General features: G+C 36.6%; 4 protein-coding genes across 9 annotated transcripts in view; 1 reads left to right on the top strand and 3 right to left on the bottom strand.

The window, feature by feature from the left end:
- The first annotated feature begins 695 nt into the window (after positions 1–695).
- Polr2L (DNA-directed RNA polymerases I, II, and III subunit Rpb10) lies at positions 696–1235 on the top strand. Its single transcript, XM_067761941.1, has 2 exons — positions 696–901; positions 961–1235. The coding sequence occupies exons 1-2, from the start codon at positions 807–809 to the stop codon at positions 1067–1069; spliced, it is 204 nt and encodes a 67-aa protein (XP_067618042.1). The 5' UTR covers positions 696–806; the 3' UTR covers positions 1070–1235.
- LOC137237773 (methionine aminopeptidase 1) lies at positions 1125–5296 on the bottom strand. The gene is made up of 4 exons (XM_067761937.1): positions 4989–5296; positions 4316–4922; positions 4110–4249; positions 1125–1571 (listed from the first exon to the last, which is right to left on the bottom strand). Exons 1-4 carry the CDS (start codon positions 5140–5142, stop codon positions 1339–1341), a joined length of 1134 nt encoding a protein of 377 aa, XP_067618038.1. The 5' UTR covers positions 5143–5296; the 3' UTR covers positions 1125–1338.
- Positions 5297–10442: 5146 nt separating this feature from the next.
- LOC137237774 (uncharacterized) lies at positions 10443–16629 on the bottom strand. 6 transcript variants are annotated; one of them, XM_067761939.1, is made up of 4 exons: positions 16501–16567; positions 11363–11724; positions 10998–11307; positions 10443–10928 (listed from the first exon to the last, which is right to left on the bottom strand). In XM_067761939.1, the coding sequence occupies exons 1-4, from the start codon at positions 16526–16528 to the stop codon at positions 10567–10569; spliced, it is 1062 nt and encodes a 353-aa protein (XP_067618040.1). In that variant the 5' UTR covers positions 16529–16567; the 3' UTR covers positions 10443–10566. The 6 variants fall into 6 exon arrangements, 3 of the variants coding, with proteins under 3 accessions (XP_067618040.1, XP_067618041.1, XP_067618039.1); XM_067761940.1 differs by having other exon boundaries at positions 10443–10925; XR_010949032.1 differs by having other exon boundaries at positions 10443–11307; positions 11363–11621; positions 16501–16629.
- A 2759-nt stretch (positions 16630–19388) lies between these two features.
- LOC137237786 (chymotrypsin BII-like) overlaps positions 19389–24047 on the bottom strand; it is a 41427-nt gene continuing 36768 nt past the window's right edge. Inside the window, exon 2 of the mRNA XM_067761965.1 lies at positions 19389–20287. Coding sequence (XP_067618066.1) covers positions 19460–20212 — 753 coding nt within the window. The 5' untranslated portion in view covers positions 20213–20287 and the 3' untranslated portion in view covers positions 19389–19459. The remainder of the gene's footprint in view (positions 20288–24047) is intronic.

Here is a 24047-nt window from a genome sequence, read left to right as displayed (position 1 = left end):
GAGAGTGATGCTCATTTTTCCACTCTTTGCAATAACAATGTTAACATCACGAAAAGTGAGTCGCGCGCATTGTTTACTATATAGTTTGGCAGCTTAAATTGAGGTTATGTTGCGAATAGAGTGGAGGACACTCGAATTCAGTGAAAGAGACACTCGAATGGAGTGTAATAAAGAACAGTAGGAAGTAGCATTGGAGTAATATAACTTCAATCATTGCATAAATATAAAAGATAAATTTAGAAAAAATAATTAAATACTTGTTTATAAGCAAACATTTTCTCTCAATTACTGCAATTAAGGTGTTCTAGATGCTATATATTCCAAAATTATAACGTTTTATATCTGTTTAAAAATTCATATTCAATTTACCTAAGATTTCCGTAATATGGCCATTAGTGATGTTTGTGTGTGTGCAAATTTTGAGCGATCAGCTGTTAGTTGCGCTACTTGGTAAAGTTTACAATGGTCGCGCGCATAGCGCATACATGGAAATCAATATTCAACGGACTTTCATGCAATGCAATGCACTGTGTAGTCTAATCAAGTACAAACAAATCCCATTGAACAGATATTGTATGTGAGAGCAATGTTGCTGTGCCCTGCTATGCTATGTAAGTATAATTGACCCTTTAAGAAAATCGGCTTCATTGTGAACGTTTATGTTTATTGTTGTAGCAGTTTATTGTGAATGTGATTTGTAAAGAAGCGGAATCAAAACATTTGCTTGACGCATTGCCAAATTTTTATAAAAAGCGTGGTGTGTTCGAGCTTAGTTTTATTTAAATAATTAAAGAAAATCTACTACAATGATTATCCCAATCCGATGTTTTACTTGTGGCAAAGTTATCGGCAACAAATGGGAATCATATTTGGGCCTTTTGCAAGCAGAATACACAGAAGGGTAAGCGCTACATTCGGGCAACTTCACAGAAATTTCTTGAACCTTCCTCTTTCTTCCAGTGACGCTTTGGATGCATTGGGTCTAAAACGTTATTGCTGTCGGCGCATGCTTTTGGGACATGTGGATTTGATTGAGAAATTGCTGAATTACGCTCCTTTGGAAAAATAAATGTGTATTAGTCCATTCCTGTTCGCACGAGAGCTTGGTGTAAATGTAAATAAAGTTTTGTTTATAATGTTGCAACAGTTTATTCTTATATTGTTCAATATTGTGTAAGCAAAGGACCACTTTGGCGAAAATATAATTAACTTTAAACTAATGAAGCATAGAACAAGGTGTTTGGCATTAACACTTCTACATCGTCGCGTCAATGGAGTGTTGGTGGTAATGTCATAATATGCAATTTTGTGACACCGCACGCTCCCACTGCTCAGTTTCTACATTTTGTCCATAAACCAAGGTTGCCCGTTGTTTTCACGACGCTTCGTTAGAATTTCACAACCATTATCAGTCACTAAAAGTGTCTGTTCAAATTGTGCTGAATACAGACCGTCGCCAGTGACAGCAGTCCAATCATCAGGCCATTGCACATTTTGCGAAACCCCCTCGGAAATCATGGGTTCAATGGTAAAGCAGTGTCCAGCTTTCATAACGCCAACAGCAGAGTTTTCTAAATGAGAAATTCAATTTATTAATGTATGCAGCAAGTAATTTTACTGGTTAGGTCGATTAAATAACATAAATGTCATGACTCAGTAACTAATCTAAGATTAACACACTGCCTCATCATTATTACACCAGAGATAGTGGGGATAGATTATAAGAAATAAGTGGGCACTTTACGAGGTATAGTGAGAGTACTCTCAAAATTTTGGTCAATGATTGATAACAAGCCGGTTTATTATTAGATGAATAAAATAGCCGCGACCACTAATAATTCATCAAAACCTACTAACAGAAGTCCAAAGAAACTAGAACTTTCAAAGGGTTGGATTAAAGGGAGTTTGAATTCATTACTGAGCATGTTATGAGAACTTAGTGGAAAAGAAGCAGCGCCGCTATGCAGAGTTCGTTACATACAAGGAACATGCTGTTCTACTTTAGTAATATATAATATCTAAGCCAAGAGCTTGAAAACTGAGTTGGGCTGTTGTTGTGTGCCGGTATGACAGTCTTACGAATATAAATCCAGTACAACCGAGCACTTAACACTTACAGGACATTTCCCAAATACCGTATGTTGTAAGTACCCTGCAAAAATCGCGAGAACTCCATGCATGCATGTATGGAGTACTCGCTATGGACCAAGCGAGTGCTCCAAAATTAACCACAATTCATACAAAAAATATGGTCCAATTAACATTGCGATATCCTAGGACCGGACCATATACTCCAGCTCCGCATTACATCAGAGTAATCCATGGAGTAGCCACAGTCCAATAAACATCGTGTAGTGATTACAATCGTTAAAAACGAGCAATGATCGGCTTACAAAATGTTCGTGTAGAAACATGAGTTGGTCCATCGCTGCATTACAGTGGAGTAGAATGGTAAGTACTCCAGTGGACCACATGGTCCAACGATTTTTGCAGGGTAGTCGCATCTTGCATGACTAGTGTTCAAATAGATGTTTGGAATTTAACAGTGCTACTTTTACATGAACAAAAATAGGATATCGGGAGTTGAAAGGAGTTATATCTGCTTGGCAACAGTCATCGGGCGGCTGCTCACTATCCTTAAAACTAGGTCCTAATAACTCCTGTAGTTTTAGCGATAAATACACTTTCGGAGGGTTTTGAGAAGTGTTATCGATATTGATGGTCCTTCGCTGGATATAGATCAGGTACGTGCCCGACCATCTCGGAATGATTTAATATGACCAGATTGAACCTTCTAGGCCAATCCGCACCATTCCCCCTAGTTCTATCAGGAGCATAGAGTCGCCACAGCTTCGCCTGCTAAAGAAATATAATTCGTCACGCGTAAGATTGACCATTGGGTTGGAGCAATAAATTGCGCTGGCATCCTCTTGATAGGTTTACGAAACACAACCCTATGAATCCACGTAGAATATCGACAAATTAGCGTTGGTAGTTGAAGGGCGGACAGTAGCACGCACACCCATTTAATTTATATAAATTAGAAAGACCTCGAAATTTCCCCCCAGCGGGTTAGGGGATCAGAATATATCCGCGGTAGGTATGCCTGTCGTAAGAGGCGACTAAAATACCAGATTCAAGGGGCTGTGTAGCGCAACCCTTCAGGTTGCCAGCGCAAAATATAGCTTCTCCAAACCCAATTGTCAACCTCACCTATCCGCGGCGAATCCTGTTTCACTAACAGACGAGGCTCTGGCGACCCCAAGCTCCTCATGGAACTTGGGGGTAGGGAGGGAGGGAATGGCCTGAAGGTTTAATGTGGCCACATAAATCGTTCCCGAGATGGTCGGGCTAGTACCTTAATGGTGCTATGGTACCGGAGCGTACCGGATTTGTATCCGGCAAAGGACCATCACATCGATGACACTCCCCAAAGCCTTCGGGGAGCAACTTTATCGCTACAACAACAACAACAACAACCTCGAAATTTGACCGACGATTGGCATATCTGGTACTTTATAGCCTTTTAGCTGGGGTTATTCTTGGGGAAACAGCAGCTAAACCTGCTTAATTACCACGACCACAAAGAAAATTGCCCAAAGGTATTTCACCTAAAATGGAATTTACTACAGTGTGTGAAGATAATGAGCTTGTTTCTAGAAGAACTTGTTTCGCGGTAAGTTCAATACATGGCTTGTGTCATATTTGAACATAAGACATTACAGAGTTAAGCCTAGATAGGTAAGAATTCGAGCCGTTCTAGTAGCCGGATCTCATTTTCTTGGAATGTAATGAAGGTTTTAAGTTCTTCAAGCAGTATTAATTTTTTTTGTAATTGTAAAAACAATTCGAAACCTGAAGCACTGTTAAAACAATAAAAAAAGCTATTGGCCGTGCACATATTATGGCCATTTTCCAATTTGAAAACCCAGAACAGTTTGTGTGGAAACTTCGGAGAGTGCTGCCGGTGAACCAGTCCTTCTTCGGAGGGTAAACTTGAGTCGTTTCAAACACTGTCGTGGGGAGTATATGTTGAACGCATTTCACCAGTGAAGCTACAATAGCAATAAATTGGGGGATTTCATTTCAACTTAACGATTTTAACTCACTTGCATAATGTGGAACATTCGGTGCAGTATGGAAAAGTCTATGAATCCCATGACCGCAATAGCTCTTTACCACGCTAAATCCATGAGGCGCTACGTGTTTTTGTATGACGTTGCCGATTTCGCGATATTTTACACCAGGCCTTCCAAAGAAAATGAAAATTGATAGGTATCTTAGCTAATAAATCTCTTCTAGCTTCACTACATACCTCACCAATTCGATAGCTTTACACAGCGACTCATATGTAACACGCACCAATTTCTTATGCTTCTCTGCAACATTACCAACGAAAAATGTTTCATTCAAATCACCATGAAAACCATGATGATAAATTGTTACATCAACATTACAAATATCGCCATTTTGTAGAGGCCGCAAATCTGGTATACCATGACATATCACCTCATTCACAGAAGTGCAACACGATTTGGGAAAATTGTAATAATTTAACGGAGATGGATAACAATCGCGCTCAATAGCTGCTTCATGCACTAAACGATCGAGTTCATCTGTGGTGACACCAACATCCACAGCTTTGGCAGCTTCATCTAAACATTCACGCCCCAGACGACCGGCGACACGCATTGCTTCGATTTCATCATCATCCAACACTTTAATAGAAGAATTACCACGCATAGCCTCCTCGGATGCGGCACGACCATGTGGATGATCTGCATAATCAGGCCGAACAATACTCTCTGGCACCGGTCGTTTTGGTGTTTGTGGATATGGTCGTAACTTGCCGGTGAAGCGAAAATGAGGCCATGGATTGTAACCAGCTTCAGAGTTATCAATCTGCGGCTTGCCTACACCCTCTGCAAGTATAATTGTCATAACATTAAAAGGGCGAGACATTAAAAAGTACAACCGAGCAAACTAACCTGCCAGCGCATGTATAGCTTTGTGTTCTTTCCAAAAGCCTTTAAAGCAAGGCTGTGAACAAAAGTATGATCCGGGTATACACAACTTTAAGCATGTTGGACATTGCAGTGTCGCCTCCTTGCCACACCCTGGCGTTTCGCATTTGTGTGCCATTCTATTTACCTGGTAATTGCTTAGCGAAAAATTTGTAATTTGCGAAAATTTCTAAAAATAGTAACGTTATGAATTCTTCCTCAAATGGCCACAGATTTTAAGTTATTCCATACCGGTGATTACAACTGGGAGATTCAGATGACTTTACATTAGGGTTAGCATTTGACAGCTGTCACTTAATTTTGACCCTTGCACCATGGTTGCCATACCATCTTTTCATTCGGAACCAAAATTCAAGCAATGTCAACCTAACGATCAGCGTCTCATACAAACTTTCTATCACGAACTTAAGGGGACTTGCGCAAATGGGATGTAAACAACTGTGTACGTGTGAGTTTTTGTCTCCTTCTTGTACACCAACATGGCCTACTGATTAAGTATATAGCCGTACTGCTCACTCTCATTCCTTTTCCTGCATCAGTGCTGAGACTCTAACTATCAAAAAGTGTCATAAATGATAGTTTACTGTAGATATTAGGTTTGACTGTTATATTATCATAACTGACCATTGTTATATTCCGCCAAAAATGAAACAATGCTTTTTGCTTTTTATTTACTTTATTTCATTACGTTTTTAATTTTGTACGTGATATAAGCATACGTGTTTTTTATTTGTTGAAAATAAATAGTTTTATAAGAATTCGAGTTCAGAATGTTCAATTTAAATTCAGAAATTCATGCGGAAACACATTTAAAAATGAATCATCACTAAACACTATTATTTTTCGGGTATCAAATTTTAGAGTGCGCACCATACATTCCGACAGCTTTTGGTGTTTTTTAATATTATTTTCGATTTTTTTCTTTTAGCATGGAGCTTTGAAATGCTCTCTTTTTCATTATTTAAAATTATTTTTATATGGTTTTCTTCGGTTGAAAATGGCGGAATTTAAAAAATAACAAAACAACCGCGATAATCATTTGATTGTCATATGACAGTCAGTAGTGACAACATGATTAAATCGGATAAACTGTTCTCGCATACATAAAATTCCGTTGAGAATTATGTATCTGTCTCACATGCATAATGGTATCTGCTGTACGTTCTTTTGTTCTGTACCAGGTGTCCGAAGCTTTCCCAGTTTGAGTCCTTTTTCATGATTATAGGCTGTCGTTGGGAACATGCGGACATGCGTGAGCGAACAAAGGAACATACATAAATTTAAGTATCAATGTTTACGTCATCGCAGGATTAGCATTGTCAATTACAAGTGTGAGTGTATTAGTAAAACCATCAGCGTTTCTTGTAGGGTAAAGCCCCCATTACTGATATTTAGCATAGACTTGACTTGACTTGGCGTAAACTTGGCAACTTAGACACGATTATACTCCACTTGGCGCATAAAATCTGGCATCATAATCAGCGTTGAAATTTATTTTTAAATAAATGTCAATTTGTATGACAAAATGTCAAAATGAAATGGAAACAAACAAATGGCATCTCAAAATGTAAACGTCACTTAGAACTTACATAGAAAATCAAAATTCAACAGACTTCTAAGTCAAGTTAAGTTTTGAGTAATCAGTAACATGCAACGTTCATTTAACAGAACTGTAAGTGACAGTTCGCAAGTCAAGTCAAGTCTATGCTAAGTATCAGTAATGGGGGCTTAAGGAAGGCTAAGTTCGGGTGTAACCGAACATTACATACTCAGCTCAGAGCTTTGGTGACAAAATAAGGGAACATCACCATGTTGGAAAATGAGCATAGGGTAACCATGGAATGTGTTTGTATGACATGGGTATCAAATGAAGGTATTAAAGAGTGTTTTAAAAGGGAGTGGGCCTTAGTTCTATAGGTGGACGCCTTTTAGAGATATCGCCATAAAGGTGGACCAGGGGTGACTCTAGAATTTGTTTGTACGATATGGGTATCAAATGAAAGGTGTTAATGAGTATTTTAAAAAAGGAGTGGGCCTTAGTTCAATATGTGGACGCCTTTTCGAGATATCGCCATAAACGTGGACCAGGGGTGACTCTATAATGTGTTTGTACGATATGAGTATCAAATTTAAGGTATTAATGAGGGTTTTAAAAGGGAGTGGCATTTAGTTGTATATGTGAAGGCGTTTTCGAGATATCGACCAAAATGTTGATCAGGGTAACCCAGAACATCATCTGTCGGGTACCGCTAATTTATTTACAATTCAATATTTATGATTCCAAGGGCTTTTGATTTCGCCCTGCAGAACTTTTTCATTTTCTATTTAATAATTTGGGAAAAATTTAAACAACGTGACATCAGGACGGACAAGGCGACAGCTGTTTCGATTATTCCTTGTAAATCTCTTCAAAGCCTTTTCTCCCGGGAGTGGGATTTGAACCCGCACTCCTACGATAGTTGAAAGTGTTACAAACGCATTCAGCCACGTCATGCCTTAGTTGTTGTAAAATTTTTCCCAATTTTTCATTTTCTTCTAGTTAATATGGCAGGTGTCACACCCATTTTACAAAGTTTTTTCTAAAGTTATATTTTGAATCAAAAAACCAATCCAATCACCATGTATCATCCCTTTTTTCGTATTTGGTATGGAGCTATGGCAGTTTTTAAATTTTTGAAAACTTCGATATCGAAAAAGTGGGCGTGGTCATTGTCGGATTTCGCCCATTTTCAATATCAAGATAAATTGAGTTCATATAAGTACGCGAACAAAGTTTAGTAAAGATATATCGGTTTTTGCTCAAGTTATCGTGATAACGGCCGGGGGAAGGACAGAAGGCCGACTGTGTATAAAAACTGGGCGTGGCTTCAAACCGGTTTCGCCCATTTTCACAGAAAACTGTTATCGTCATAGAAGCCCTTACCAAATTTCAAAAGGATTGGTTCTCTTTTGTCGACTTATGGCATTAAAAGTATTCTAGAAAAATTAAATGAAAAAGGGCGAAGCCACGCCCATTTTGGAATTTTCTTTTATATTTGCATTTTTTTTTAAAGGTGGGCGCATTTGTTATCTGATTTTGCTAATTTTTATTTTGGACACATATAGTAATAGGAGTAACGTTCCTGCCAAATTTCATCATGATATCTTCAACGACTGCCAAATTACAGCTTGCAAAACTTTTAAATTACCTTCTTTTAAAAGTGGGCGGTGCCGCGCCCATTGTCCAAAATTATACTAATTTTCTATTCTGCGTCATAAGGTCAACCCACTTACCAAGTTTCATCGCTTTATCCGTCTTTGGTAATGAAATAATTTATGCATATATTAGGTACTAAAAATGGGTTTAAAGTGTCCCTAAGTTAGATGATATTAAAACGGCAGACAAAATTTTTTGATTGGAACTTTTTATCTATCCACTAACTTATAGGCACGATGATAGAAAATATGGACGAATCGCTTGCAACGGTTTTCAGAACGTGAACCAACGAATGACAGAAATGCCAAGTTTAAATCCACAATTGCCCTGAAATTCGTTGATTTGTTTTGGATTATGTGAGAAAAATTTATATATCAGGTTATAAGACGATATGTCAGATTTTCAAACATTTTAACAAAGTGATCCTTTGCAAACAATTTTGAAAGTGTTACTTTATGTAATTCACGTCGACACATTTCTGCGCAAAGTCTCAATACCTTCGGTGTGCTAGCAGTCATAATCAATTCTGTAAATTGCATGTGCTAAAGGTATACATTTTATTTTTAATACATTTTTTCGCCGGCCATCGTATTGGCTCTATCAATGGCAAGCTTTGTAAAAATTCCAAGAGGCAAAAATTCTTTACACAGTTGTGTACAGGATCGGCATCCTTTTTATTTGGCTCGGCATGGGACAAAAGTCTATTACCAAGAGAGTTTGATAGCCGATCGAAATATCCAACCTTCTGAATAGTCGTTTTACCAACAATTAACGAAAAAATTTAATTATTTGCTACCGGAATTGCTTTTTTTCTGCCACAATTTAATGATTAAAATGAATCTATGCGACACAAAACTAGCAGACGTGGGAAGATATCTATTTAAGTAAATGGAATAATCTTCGATCGTCGGTCCCATGGAAGAATAACACTTTTATGTTTTTTCACGCATAAAACTAGCACAGTTCATTAATGGCGCGGAAACTAGCAAAGTTTTTTGTTTGCTTAAAATCAATTGTTCGTTGCTCCACGCGGTTTCCACGCGAACGTGTTAGTGTTCCATGGAAAATTGAAACGTGCTAGTCCTGCAATTAACAGGAAGCTCAACCAAGCAAATGTTTGAGTCGCGTTCTGCACTTTTACCGCAGAGAAGAAGAAAGAAAAATACCAAAATTGTGGCCGTTTGCTAAAATGGAGTAAAACTGACAAAAAGGGACCACCAAACAGGTTTGTAAACATATATGTAATACTCCTATATTGCTACAAAAGGATAGGTACATTCCCAAACATCAGAGTGCCGATATATCGCTGTTTAAATGTTTTTGTTCTTGTATTCAATAATCGAATGTACCTAAATTTAAATTGTTTCTTGTCACACCTATGCTGCTACAATCACAAACATTTTATAGGCTGTCTTGTTTTGATTTCGAATTCAAAACACATTGCGAGCATTTTCTATTAGCAATATAGGAATATTACATATATGGTTGGAAAGGACCATTTTTGGTCCATATGGACAAAGTGGCAGCCGTGGTTACGAGTTAAAAACGTACTAAACAGCCCATTGTGAATATGGTAAAATATCGCCTTTTTAAAGGCCCTGGAAAAATTGATTTATTCATATATATAACATATTACACTACTCGACAAAAAAAACTCCAAAAATAAAATAGGCCTTTCCTAAAGTAAAATTTTCTCCTGATTCGAATATGACTTCCATTTTCTTCTGGCAGATCTAGTTTCCGAGATATCGGCGAAAATATGAAAATTCCCATTTTTGCAGAACACTACTTCATATAGGTAGGACAAAAACTTGTAGTTTTCATTTTTTCGTTTTAAACTGTTGAATTATACATTATGCTAATTCCCATAAACATTTCTTGCCTTCACGTCCTTCCGTATCTTCAGTAGTTTGGCCACTATGCCAAAAAACGTTGAAAAAATTTTGAGAAAAAAAAGAAATTTTTTACAAAATTTCAGATTTAACCACTTTAAAATCGGAAAAATTCTATGGGCGAAAAAAAGTTAGCCCTCCTATGTTTTAGGTAATTTAACTACGAAAATTTTAAGCATACCAGTACAACAATGGGACGTGCCGTTAAGACTATAGACCCGTTAACTTGCAAGCGTCTATCCTACAATTTTTTATAGAGAAAATTTTTATTCAAACTACGTTTTTATTTTTTTATAACGTTTTATTATAGACATATGTTTGCACGTTAAACTGTATTCAATTGAGTAATATGAGAATAAATCAGCAATTCAGTAAAAAACAACAACGACAACAACATTAAATACATACATATCTACATCTAAAAAAGTCAAATTGATCGATTTTACCGTGGTGGTCAATAGTGAGGGACGTGGGTACTTTTAACTACCCGTTTATAATTTTCTGGGTTTGTCTCCCGTATTATTGTCCAGCAATAATCTTCCATCATTTCTTCATTCCAAAAACCTTGGTAACGCTTTTCAAAAATCATGAGGTCTTGGTGAAACCTTTCACCCTGTTCATCACTTTCAGCACCTAGGTTTGCGGGAAAATTATCCAAATGTGAATGCAAAAAATGCATTTTGAGCGACATGTTGCATTTCATAGAACTGTAGTTGTTCAACAAGGCTTTGACCATCTCTCTATAGTTGGGATCTTTGTTGTTGCCAAGAAATCCACTAACGACTTGCTTAAAGCTGTACCGAGCCACTGCTTCTACTGACGATAAATGATTAGCAAAATTTTCGTCTTTCAACAACTTTCTAATTTGCGGACCAACAAATATACCTTCATTTAATTTGGCTTGAGTTATTTTAGGGAAAATTTTCGTTAGGTACTGGAAGGATGGCGCGTCCTTATTTAAAGCCTTTACAAAATTTTTCATTAATCCTAATTTGATGTGAAGTGCTGGCAAAATAACTCGTTCGGGATTTACTAAAGGCGGGTTTGCGATATTGAAGGCACCTGGTTCGTACTCAGCTCTTGGTGGCCAGTTTTCCTGAATATAATGGGTTTCTCTAGCATGGCTGCCCCAAAGACAGAGAAAACAGCAATATTTAGTGAAACCTCCTTGAAGTCCGAGAATTATAGCTACAACCTGGGATGTATTTCATATACTATTTATTTTAAATTGTACCACCGAAACTGCTTACCTTTAAGTCCGCACAAATTTTCCAAATAAATTGTTTATATTGAATGAGCTCAAGTAAATTGGCTATTCTTAAATAAGTTTCTTTAGTATTCTTAGAATGTGCCACTGGTATTGAAGGTAACGAATTTCCTTTATGGAGTAATGCTGCTTTTAATCTATGCTTTGAACTGTCTATAAACAAGCGCCAATCATCCACTTTATTTTCTAATTTTAGTGCTTCAAATAAACCTTGAACATCATTGCAGTAGCAAATATTTTCACTTTTAGTAAAAAAAGAAGAGAAAGTCTCGTCTCTATTTCGAAATTTGGAAGTACTTGTCGAAGGGCCCAGGCTGCCCCATTGCTGCAAACGAGATCCTAGAACTTCTCTATCAAATTTCGATAATTTCAAATCTCTGGCCAAGTCATTAAGTTTGGCTTGTGAGACTCGACTTAACTTATTAATTTCCTATTTTTTCCCTTTTAACCTTTAAGGTCCATCATGCAAAAATAGCACTGGTCGTGGTTAAAGGGTTCAGTCCACATCATTGGAACACCAAACTTCATGTTATGACCTTTACCCGATACCCATCTCATTAAAGTTAATCTACAGGAGGCCCAAATAAAATGAGGTGCCCAAGATTTATCGAGATCTTTTACACGGAAACCAAAATAATGAAAGTATGCATCTTTTTTTTTTTTTTGTTTTTTTTTTTAATGGACGTTGTGGCAGCGCGCTGCCCTCAAGTGGCCCAATGAAACCAGGCTAATCCTGTTCACGCGATCGATTTATATATATATATAATAACTTTTTTTTTTTTTATTTTTTTTTTTTTTTTATTTTGCCGAGTCTTTGATGGGCAGCGGTTTGTCAAGCGTCACGATCTGAGACTGCTCAGCTACAGAAGAAATTTCATCAGCCAAGCGTAATACTTAAAGAGAACAGAAGCAAACGTATTATACATTAATTTAGAGAAGTGAGAACAATCTTTTTTATAGAAAAAAGGGAGTCCGAGCTATCAAATGTGTTTGAGTGAGAGTTATAATCTTGGCATAAACGCCGAAAAGGTTCATTTTGTTCGAAATTCGTTCTACATTGTTTCAGCAGAAGAGGTTTGAAGTGTCTCGATGTCCGAGAGGGAACGCAACAGTTCACTTCATTCAGAAGGAATGGGCTCGAAATTGATCCATTTAAAAGTTTTGTCATAAATATCACACCAAGCATTTCCCTTCGACTAGCAAGAGTTGGAAGATTGATAAGCTTTAATCGATTAGTATAAGGTGGAAGATTAGTTAAATAGTCCCATTGGAAATTTCTTAAGGCAAATAGTAAAAATTGTTTTTGTATTGATTCGAGACTGTCTGCATGGACTTGATAACGCGGATTCCAAATTATCGAGCCGTATTCTAATATTGGCCTAACTAATGTTGTAAAAAGTGCTTTAGTTATGTAAGGGTCGTTAAATTCTTTTGACCATCGTTTAACAAATGCAAAAACACCTTTGCCTTTATTCACTGTAGCATTAATATGAAGATTGAAACTAAGTTTGGAATCCATCATGACTCCCAAGTCAATAAAATTATTTACAGTTTCTAGACTATAGTTGTTAATTGTATATGAAGCTGGTGGCGAAACTCTCCGAGAAAAACACATGAATTTACATTTTTTGAGATTGAGCGGCATATAATTTACATTGCACCAGGTAACCAAGTGATTTAAATCCATTTGAAGCAAGGAATGTTCCTCAACCGAGGCACATGATTTGAAAAGTTTTACATCGTCTGCGTACATCAAGATTTTTGAGTATTTAATTGTACCAGATATATCGTATATGAACAACAAGAACAGAATCGGACCAAGATGGCTGCCCTGAGGAACACCAGAAGAAACATTGATGACCCCAGAAAGTGTATTTTTAAAGATTACTTTTTGCGTACGATAACCAAGATACGAAGAAATCCAACATATAAGACGGGGTTGAAAACCGAGTTGACTGAGCTTATGAATAAGTAATGGGTGTGATACTTTGTCGAAAGCTTTACTGAAATCGGTGTAAATTACATCAGTGTGAAGGCCTTTTCTAAATCCATTAGAAACGTGGGTGGTAAATTCTAGTAAATTGGTGATAGGTGATTTGCCCTTACAGAACCCATGCTGCGAGCTTGCAATTATGGGGGAAATAGGGAATGATAGGTGGTGGGTAACAATAGCCTCAAATAACTTTGGGATAGCGGATAACTTTGCTATGCCCCGGTAGTTTTCTATTGAAGACCTGCTTCCATTTTTATGAAGCGGAATAAGAAAAGATTCCTTCCATATTGTTGGGAAAACGCCATAAATTAAAGATAAATTAAATAAATCTGTTAGCGGCTGATAGATGTTTGCGGCACATTTTTTAAGAAAGTATGTCGGGATCCTGTCGGGGCCGTATGAATATGATACTTTTAAAGTTTTTAAATAAGATAATACATCTTCTGAAGATATAAATGGAGCTCTGATTGAATAACATGAATCAATATGGTATGGGTATTCATTAGGTGGAACGTTGGTCTCAATAGAGTAATTTGATTTGAAAAATTCCGCAAAGAAGTCGGCGATCTCTTGATCATCGCTGGAAATATTATCTTGGAATTTCATGGATGATGGAAACCCTTTCACCCTGCGTTTAGAGTTTACGAATCCGTAAAACGCCTTCGGGTTGCAAGTTATATTTCTTTTCATTTTACAAAGATAAGCTTTGTAACACTTTTTGTTCAATTGAAAATACTTGCAGCGTAGAATCGAGTACTGCAAGTAATGGTTATGTAAACCCGTCTTTTTGAACAACTTGAAAGATCGAGACTTTTTATTCTTTAAAATTTTCAGCTCTTTAGTGAACCATACTTGGCTTGTATCGGAATGTACACAAATCCGCTTAGGTACGTATTTTTCAAAAAGACAGTAAATGGTATTGTAAAAGTGAGAAACGCTTTGCTCCACATCAGCATTAAATGTTGGCCACACTATTCGAGATAGATCACGATTTAATTTTTTAAAATTGGCCTTCGCAAAGTCGAAGCGATAACTGGAGTCGTATCGTTTATTTCCGCTGTTACAAGCATAATTTACAACTTCGTAAACTATTTTGAGGGAAGGGTGGTAAGCATCTTCAGGTTCAATAATGGGTTCGCATCGACTAATGGAATATTTAGATTCATCATCCACAAAGGCTAAATCCAACACTCTTCCGAATTTATTCGATTGGATGTTGATTTGTTGAAGGCACAGCTCAGACATTCCGTCTAGAAATTCATTGTTGGAAGACTTTGACGAAACTGGTACGATATTAAAGTCAGAGATGCACCATGATATGTGTGGCATATTGAAGTCACCCAAGACAATAATGGAATCGGAAGGCTTTAGCATCGAATTAACAGTTCTTAGCAAGGAAATGTGATTCATATAAACGGACAGTTCAGAAGATGGCGGGATATAACAGATGGCCAAATAAATGTGGATATTTGCTAGTTGTGTGCGTATGCACAAGAACTCAGTTGTATCGGTGGCGGTTACGCAAATCTCTTCAGATGGTATTGAAGAGTGTACAGCAAGCAGAACCCCACCTCCAACCCTGTTCAGGCGGTCATTTCGATATATCTGGTAGTCATTACAGAGGATCTCTGAGTTAAAAACATGAGGTTTCAGCCAGGTTTCGGTTAAAGCAATTATATCGTAGCTTGAGTTAAATGATTTTAAAAACAGTTCTGTTAACTTGGTGTTTAAGCCTCTAACATTTTGGTAAAGTATATCTAAAGCAGATTTTTCGTTCAGTTTTTTGACTCAGTGTTATTAACAGGGATCTTTGCCAAGTTTGGAACACTCTTATTCCGCCTATATTCAAATTCCCGCACAAGTGCCCCAGAGGGCCAAAAATCGTTACTCAAGATAGTGTCAAAATGGTCAATAGGTACATCTAATCTAAAGGAAGATACGTTTCTTTCATAACTAAAATTAAATTTCCGAATTGTTACGTCATGGGTTTTCCTTTTTGAGAAGATATACGATTTCAGATCCTCCTCAGTAGTATCCCTGTCGAATCTTGACACGAATATCGATTTTTTAGGAGGGACTACAACCAACTTCCTAGTTCCAGGCTCAGTCGCCTGAGAACGGTTTGCAGGTTCAATATTTTTTCTAGCTGCTAGTTTTGTTGGAGGTGCCTTTGATGTTGAAGGCTCTACTGTAAGAGGACTTGGAGATGCTAAGTTTATTAATTCTATCGTGCTAGGTGTAGGAACGATTGGGTTCTGGATGTTTTGAACGGGGTCTAGGGTCAATACGCCAGCCGAGACATCAGTTCGTTTTCGTTTGCTGTCACGACTGTCGCTGTTAGCATTAGCAGCTGAATCGGTAATACATTTGAAAGTTTTAAACAAGTTTTCATAATACTTGAATTTATCCCCTAATGTAGAAAGTTCCTTACCGTCACACACCCTTGCTGTCAAACTAGCGCACTTCATATGAGCAAGCTCATCACAAAGCCAGCACGACACGAAACGCTCGGTATCACCTTTCAATTGGCAGTTAACAAAATTGCAAGACATTATAAGTTAAAGTAAAATTGATTAAACAGACGGAGGCAGTGAAAATAGTTTGGAGATCACAGTAAGAAAATCACTGTTTGAGCAGTTTGAAGATCACTGTATGTGCAGTTTAAGATCGCTATTAACTGACGCTTAACAACACACAATGCAAACAGCTGTGGCAGTGAAAAGAAAATGAAGTAAATGTGCACGAGCAAATAACAATTGAAAACTGAAAATATGTAAATGCCAATCAAATGCAACAACAAATATGCAAAGTGACTCGGCAAATATGTATGTATGTATGGATATACACACTTTATCAATTATTTTTAAGATACAATTTATTTTAGTAAAGAAAAGCAGAACTTTAAATTGCGAATGCAGTACACAACGTGTTTACACTTATTTTTAGCACAATAATTATTTAAACAAACAAATTTATTTATTTAAGACAAAATAAGGCACAGTAGAAATCAAAACACAACTTCACAGCTTGACGTTCGCACTTTTTGACAGAATTAGTTATTTTCCGAGCTGAGTTTCCGAAAATATAATGTTCGCAAATAAAGCAAAAATCATCCGGATTATTCTTACATTTAAAATCTCTTTTGCAACAAGCCATTTCGTAAACACATCTACCGATATAGTATGTATAAATTTGCACTACAATTTGCAAAAAAAATTTACAACAAACAGTAGTGACAATTAAATACTTGACGTTTTTTTTTTAAATTTATTAGACCCTAAGGTAGAGTGACCAAATGAAATGTCTCGGCAGTTTTATCAAAGTAATACTAAAATTTTAGGATAGACGCTTGCAAGTTAACGGGGCTATAGTCGCAACGGCACGTCCGATTGTTGTATGCTTAAAATTTTCGTAGTTAAATTACCTACAACATAGGAGAGCTAACTTTTTTTCGTCCATAGAATTTTTCCGATTTTAAAGTGGTTGAATATGAAATTTTTAAAAAATTTCTTTTTTTTTCTCAAAATTTTTTCAACGTTTTTTGGCATAGTGGCCAAACTACTGAAGATACTGAAAGGAGGTGAAGGCAAGAAATGTTTATGGGAATTAGTATAATGTATAATTCAACAGTTTAAAACGAAAAAATGAAAAATAAAAATTTTTGCCGTACCTATATGAAGTAATGTTCTGCAAAAATGGGAATTTTCATATTTTCGCCGATATCTCAGAAACTAGATCTGCCACAGGAAATCGGCATCAGGAGAAAATTTCACTTTAGGAAAGGCCTATTTTTTTCTTGGAGACTAAAGTTGATCAAAATTTGTTGAGCAGTGTTATCACTTAGGTCCGGTTTTTCAGTAGTTGCTTAAGCTAAGCTTAAACTAAGTCTCCTTTAACTCTAGTCAAATTTGAACTCCAGTTAAACTACTGAGCATTTTTTCAGTCACAGTTTAAGGCCGCCTTTGGGGTATACTTTTTGTGCGGCAACATTGGTTTTTTTATAAATAAAAAAAAAAAAACGTAAGGCGCGGTAACCTCCGAAGAGATCTAAGGCCGAGCTTCTCTTCCAATTTACGTCGTGCTCCTCTTGAATTTCTCTACAATTTGGCCGAACGGTACCCACATGTTTTATGCCGACTCCGAACGGCATCTGCAAGGCAGATGAGTTTTCACTGAGAGCTTTTCATGGCAGAAATACACCCGGAGCGCTTGCCAAACACTGCCGAGGGGCGACCCCGCTTAGAAAAATTTTCTTCTAATTGAAAAACCTTATTTCTAAAATTTCTTTGATGTTGCTTTGTCCGGGGTGTGAACCCAGGGCATACGGTGTGGTAGGCGGAGCACGCTACCCTCAAACCACGGTGGCCGCCGGTTGGTTTTTTTTTATTATCTAGATAATTTGTAGATACGGAAACAGCTGGATATTGTTTACCCAACAAACATGGAAAAAAATTCTCCAGCGAAATATATATATAGTTCCGGACATCATTATTTAATTATTCTTAAGCCATATAGTTCTCGAATTGATATCCATATATTTCATTCTCCAATCATATCCAACCTTTGAGAAGTTTTGTAAAATTAAAAGTTTTCGAGTTGATCTCCAACGTCATTAATATATTCCTATTAATATCCTGATTTCGAGAGATCTTGAGATATGTACAGTCCTCAAATGAACATTCTCCAGTTGATATCCTACATTGTATAACGAGTTGAGGTGGAGTTTGAAAAAGTCTTCTAGGTGGTACCACCAAAATCAACAGCTGTTTATTGTGAGAAATAACACCCGGTTGATAGCAGTAATGAAGCGTAAGTAATCAAAAATAAATTATATAGGCAGCCGCCGTGGTGTGATGGTAGCGTGTTCCGCCTACCACACCCAAGATCCAAGGTTTACGCCCGGTAGCGTGTTCCGCCTACCACACCCAAGATCCAAGGTTCACGCCCGGGCAAAGCAACATCCAAATTTTAGGAACAAGGTTTTTCAATTAGTAGACAGTTTTTCAAAGCAGGTCCCGTTCCGCCAATTTGTAGAAAAAAGTAAAACGACCACGACGCAAATTGGAAGAGAAGCTCGGCCTAAAATCTCTTCGGAGGTTAGCGCGTCACATTTATTTATTTTTTAAATTATATATATTTCATTTTATCTTCGTGAAAATACTGTAGTATGGAAGCTTACATTTGAGTTCAGTCAAAGAACCACAAGTTGTTAATTAAATTGTTTCAACTTATGTAATATAATTTTTTGCTTTATATGAAATTCCCTTTTTTGCTGAGTACGCTATGATTCTCGAGTTGAGCCACTGCTTCGAAACAACACTCTTGAGATTTTAGAATGCCTAGTTATCAACATGAGCTCTAATGGTACTCAATTCCAATTGTTTGTTGGGTAATTCGACGCCATCTCAAACGAACGCAAATCACCGATTTGTTAACTGGAGTTTAAGCCTGCCAGATCGGCCGCTTAAGCCCAGCTTAAACTTCAGTTAAAGTAGACTGAAAAACTGCAGAATAAGTGTAAGCATAGTTTAACTGACGAACTGAGTTGAACTTGTACTGAAAAACCGGGCTTTAATCATAGATGAATGTATATTGACATCGCTTATTGGCTTTAACCTAAAAAATTTCATAACTTCATAAAATAGAAAATACAAAAAATTTCAAAACGACAAAATACAATACAACCAAAACCTAATGGGTTAGCTATGGTATCTTTATGACTAAGGCGTTATTCAATGGCTTCAATTGCCGTTTAGGTTGACTTCCATAGAATTTGTTGCATCTGCTGGTTTACATAGACTTTTCCAGGGCCTTAAAGGAGTTATTTCGCAAGTTTTTTTTATTTAATAATCTATTCATACACGAAGGAAGTTTAAAGTTGTGATCAAAGTTTGGTCTCACAACTTAAGTCATTTGAATCCGTCACACTTTCATTGCAAACAATAAAAAATATTTATTTACTCAACATTACGTATAAAAATTTATGTATACATGATACAAGAAATAAATATCGCCATTTCGACTGCTGAGCGGAAATGTTTCGAAATTCGGCGCTCAGTCGAGTTAGGGTGATATTCCACTCAACAGTCAGTTGTCCATCCAGAATGTTATAAAATTTCGAACTCTTGCATTTGTTATATCTGTATATGTATCCGGCAAACCGTAGATCTCACAACCACCTTGTAACACAGCCCAAAGTCGTCTATTACGAACGCCTCCTGCTCCAGAATCTCCAACACACACATCTGCTCCACCACATCCAGCACAAATAATTGTTTCTGCTAAATTTAATGATAAGACATTCGCATATGCAGTCTTGCATTGTTGCGTGTTTGCTATTTGCACGGACTTAGTTTTGAGAAGATCAGAAGTAGTTCTACTATTTAGTTGTAGCGAACCCCATCCACTAACTTGCATGCTTGAGCGCGGTACTAATGGATGACTGCGAAGTAATATTGATCGTACTGAATCTGTCCGTTGAAAGGGCGTATTCACTTTAACGACAGCTACATCCATACATTTTGTTTGTTCATTATAACCAGGATCATAATGTATACGCTGCACATTACGACGTTGCGCTCTTTCTGAGTTTCTTTGTCGTAAATCGGAAACACCAGCTACAAGGAGGACTTTATCCCATTCTGCCATTATTGTGCAATGCGCAACTGTAACCACAGAGTTCATGTTGACTATGGAACCAACGCAATTATAGGTGTCGTCAATAAATATTGCTACCGAATGTGTGCTGCTCTCTACATTTATATCTTCGCCATTGCTAATGCGAAATTGCGCATTCGTATGTGTTAAAAAACAGCTAAGCAGGACAAACAGCAGATTCATTTTAGTTTGAAACTTTTTCTACCACTTTTTAAGTATAAAGTATACCGAGATACATTTTGTGGCCGCTATTTATACCTAATTGAGTTGTGTGAATAAAAAATAAACAAAAAACTTTTTACTCAAGATTCCAGGAATTTTATATAACAAAAGTACATCTAAATTCAATTCATAACTATACAAAAGATCTTATTTCTTTCAATTAATTGAACAAACAGTTTTTGCTCTAAAAAATAACAAATTAAATTTGTTTACATATATGTGGGCGATTCCCAAATAAAGTCCATTACGAAGCGAAAATCAAAAGTGGTCAGACTTTATTTCTATCACTTGGGATTAAAGGTCATATATGTGTACGATGTGGAAATCAAATAGTTTATTCTTTTCCCTAATACCTGACAGACAAACTTGATTTCAAAGAAAGGCTTCACTGGTTTTGCGAATTCGGATGTTTTACTAGCAAAGCATATTGTTAAAACTGTATCTATAATCTTTCTTTCAATAAAATTTTGTCTGGACTTTTATTTAGCATTGAATAAACTTTGGAAAACGGAGGTTTTATAACTTGATCCTGTCTGGAAATTAAAAAAGCTTTCACATGTTCAATAGAATTGTTTACTAAATTTTTCCGGACAGTTCGGGTAACATTTTTTATTGGTGCGTGAAATTTGTCAATCCATTATCTCTCTTCCATTAGTTGATCCATATATTGGCCTATAACATTATTTCTGTTTAGCCAATGAACAAACCTTATATGTTGTCAGAAAGAGGGCATTTTCCGCTCTTAGTCGTGTATAAACTGTTAATTGATTCTTGGAGATGTTGGAGAAATCTTACAAAATATGACGAAAATGTAAATTGTTGTATCTCTTTTTTAATTTATATATACAAGACATGAATTTTAAAGATTAATGTAGGTGTTATTGGACAAACTAGGTTTAATTTTTCTTGTGAATCTTATCTGCTTAAAAAAAAAATATATATATGTACGTTGGCGGCCACCATGGTTTGAGGGTAGCGTGCTCCGCCTACCACACCGTATGCCCTGGATTCACACCCCGGACAAAGCAACATCAAAGAAATTTTAGAAATAAGGTTTTTCAATTAGAAGAAAATTTTTCTAAGCAGGATCGCCCCTCGGCAGTATTTGGCAAGCGCTCCGGGTGTATTTCTGCCATGAAAAGCTCTCAGTGAAAACTTATCTGCCTTGCAGATGCCGTTCGGAGTCGGCATAAAACATGTGGGTGCCGTCCGGCCAATTTGTAGGGAAAATCAAGAGGAACACGACGCAAATAGGAAGAGAAGCTCGGCCTTAGATCTCTTCGGAGGTTATCGCGCCTTACATTTATTTTATTTTTTATATAAGTACATATATACATATGTCGACTAGAAATGGTTAAATGGGAATATCTAATCCAAATTTCAATCGATTTATTCTATTTCTGAGTTTTTGAACGCAAAATTATATATGGCCTCTCTAGAGTTTTGATTTATTTTGTACTTTTGTTCTATTTATTCTATAAAACTAATATTTGTACATCGTTAGAAGCAAAAGAACGTACGCTACTGATTGACCTAAAAATTTATCGAACAATAAACAGAGGGAAAGTTATATACCAGTATACGTCTCCGCTTATGAAAAGTGGGTTTTTGGCCTCTTAGCAGCAGGTATGCTGATTTTGTTTACTCTACTAGACCTAAAACTTGATGTCTCGCAAGGAATATATTTTCAATGTCATATCGTGTTATTCATTGTGAAAAAATTGTCGCGTCTGTAACCGTACTTATGTTTATATCCAGCGTTTTAAAAATGTATTGCAGATTTCGAAAATCTACGTGCATTGGATCTTTATATCACCTTCTGTTTCTCATTTATGAAATGTAAAATTTCCCCTTAGCTTCGTAAAGTTCCGCATACTTTCACAAGCATTACAAAATTACTTCTATATCTTGTCGCGTCCGAGACGCATTATAGTATATGGCCATATACATATATGTACTTACATTTTTGAGGTAGCCACAATTGTTGCTTCAAATATTGTAATATCTTCTCAGTCCGCTGCTCATGTTCTCTTTTATGCAGGTTGAAATGCGTGCGAATGGCAGGCCCGTTACCAAAGACTTGCCCATGTGTATTTGCAAAGTGTGTTATTAAGTGAACATGTGTACAATGACCATGTTTTTAAGGAAAAGTACACGTAATTAGTTTTATCTGTTTCCAAGCTGCTAATATTCCATCGTACACTGCTACAAAAGCGGAGTTGGGAGCAGTGCACTAAATTTTAAGCAAGTACACTGCTCGAACTTAAGTGGACTGACATAATCAAGATCTTGCCTTAAGTATTAATGAGACATCAATTTGTTATGGATTTAAACGTTGGTTCACCTTTCACATATTCGTAAAACTAGCAAATACTCGCGGCCCAGTCCGTATGCAGAAAATGCAAATATAACCGCACGGTGATAATTAAAAGGAATGATATGCTGGACTACCTGAAGTACTTTTTTTTTTAACGATCTTCGAATAGTTCCAATAATAGTTGTTTTTTTTTTGCAAGCGAGCTTGAGAAAAACGCTTCAACTAGCTATACAGTTTCATTATGGCAAAACCATACAGATGGGGGAAGTTTATCAGTTAATTGTTACTTTTTTTAGCTGCTATAACATTTCTATTAGCGCACTATGTTCTTGACCATTGTGAATTCATACAAGTGAAAAATCTTTCTATTCCTTCATTGCCATACCTAGCTGTAAAATAATAGTTAACAGGAAGAACGGCTGTCGCGAATGGCCAGAGAACGGAAGAAAGGTTTGTTTTTTGCTCGCTGTTATTAAATTGAAGTGCCATGAATTGCTTATTTGTGTTTCAAATCAGCTTTTCTTTTAAATGTGTATACTGGAAATCAGACTACATATTAATATTAATTTCTAAAATCTAGTTAATAGATTGAATCTGAGCAGCCAGTTAAGCAAACATTTTAAAATATGTAAATAAAGCAATATACCAGTCGTCTACAAAAATGTTTGAAAAACGTAATTGAGCAAATACTTTAAGTAATCGAACAGCGATCGAACAGGTGATCGAGGCTGTTTACTATTGTGAACGTTTTTGTCAAACATTCGCCACTTATATGAATTCACAATGTTTTTGACACTCAACCAAAGAATTAAAAAAACAAAATACATTAAATGCGTGTGTTTGTTTGTATGTATGTCACCCTGCCGCCACGCTGTTATTTTGTTATTTTTGTTTATCTGCACATTCGTATGTTCATTTCATTCGCTCGTTCACAATAGTGCCCTATTTTTAAATATGCAACACCATTGTGAATGATAATGATTATCATTCACAATGTGCAACACTATACAACACTACCCTTCAAAAAACGCGAGTACTCCATAAATAATGTAAGGAACACTCCCTTGGGAGTATAGGAGTATTCCAAAACTAATCTGTATTCATACAAAAAATGTGCTCCAATTAACATTGCGATGTCCTAGGAGAGGAGTAGGTGATCCCACTCTCGCTTTGTTTGTTAGTATTCCATAGAGTACATACGTGAGAGTACTTTCCAAAGTACTTTCACTGTACTACTCCATGGAGCACCCACAGATTACCCTATGCCCAGGCATGCTTAACCAACGAAACGATATCATTTCGTTACGATAATCAACGTTAATAAACGAAACGAAGTCATTTCGTTTCGTTTATTAACGTTAAGATCGTCAAATTAACGAAATGATTTCGTTTCGTTTTCTGCCATATCAAAACGAAATCAAATCGTTTATGTTGATTATTAATTTCAAACTATGCTGGCAAAGCTGATTGATGGCGGAG

This window comes from Eurosta solidaginis, chromosome 1, assembly GCF_040869045.1.
Source record: "Eurosta solidaginis isolate ZX-2024a chromosome 1, ASM4086904v1, whole genome shotgun sequence".
NCBI lineage: Eukaryota > Metazoa > Arthropoda > Insecta > Diptera > Tephritidae > Eurosta > Eurosta solidaginis.
The sequence above is the reverse complement of the archived record's forward strand: the minus strand, read 5'-3'. Positions and strand labels throughout refer to the sequence as shown.

What these genes read in the sequence shown, in the direction of transcription:
- Polr2L (XM_067761941.1), top strand. Translation starts at nt 807, where the DNA reads ATGATTATCCCAATCCGATGTTTTACTTGTGGCAAAGTTATCGGCAAC. An exon ending in CAAGCAGAATACACAGAAGG is followed by an intron (nt 902 to 960) that starts GTAAGCGCTACA and finishes TCTTTCTTCCAG; the next exon opens with TGACGCTTTGGATGCATTGG.
- LOC137237773 (XM_067761937.1), bottom strand. Translation starts at nt 5,142, where the DNA reads ATGGCACACAAATGCGAAACGCCAGGGTGTGGCAAGGAGGCGACACTG. An exon ending in AGCTATACATGCGCTGGCAG is followed by an intron (nt 4,923 to 4,988) that starts GTTAGTTTGCTC and finishes TTATACTTGCAG; the next exon opens with AGGGTGTAGGCAAGCCGCAG. An exon ending in AAAGCTATCGAATTGGTGAG is followed by an intron (nt 4,250 to 4,315) that starts GTATGTAGTGAA and finishes TTTCTTTGGAAG; the next exon opens with GCCTGGTGTAAAATATCGCG.
- LOC137237774 (XM_067761938.1), bottom strand. Translation starts at nt 16,528, where the DNA reads ATGGCTTGTTGCAAAAGAGATTTTAAAT. An exon ending in TTGCAAAAGAGATTTTAAAT is followed by an intron (nt 11,725 to 16,500) that starts GTAAGAATAATC and finishes TTGATAGAGAAG; the next exon opens with TTCTAGGATCTCGTTTGCAG. An exon ending in AAATTTGTGCGGACTTAAAG is followed by an intron (nt 11,308 to 11,362) that starts GTAAGCAGTTTC and finishes AATACATCCCAG; the next exon opens with GTTGTAGCTATAATTCTCGG.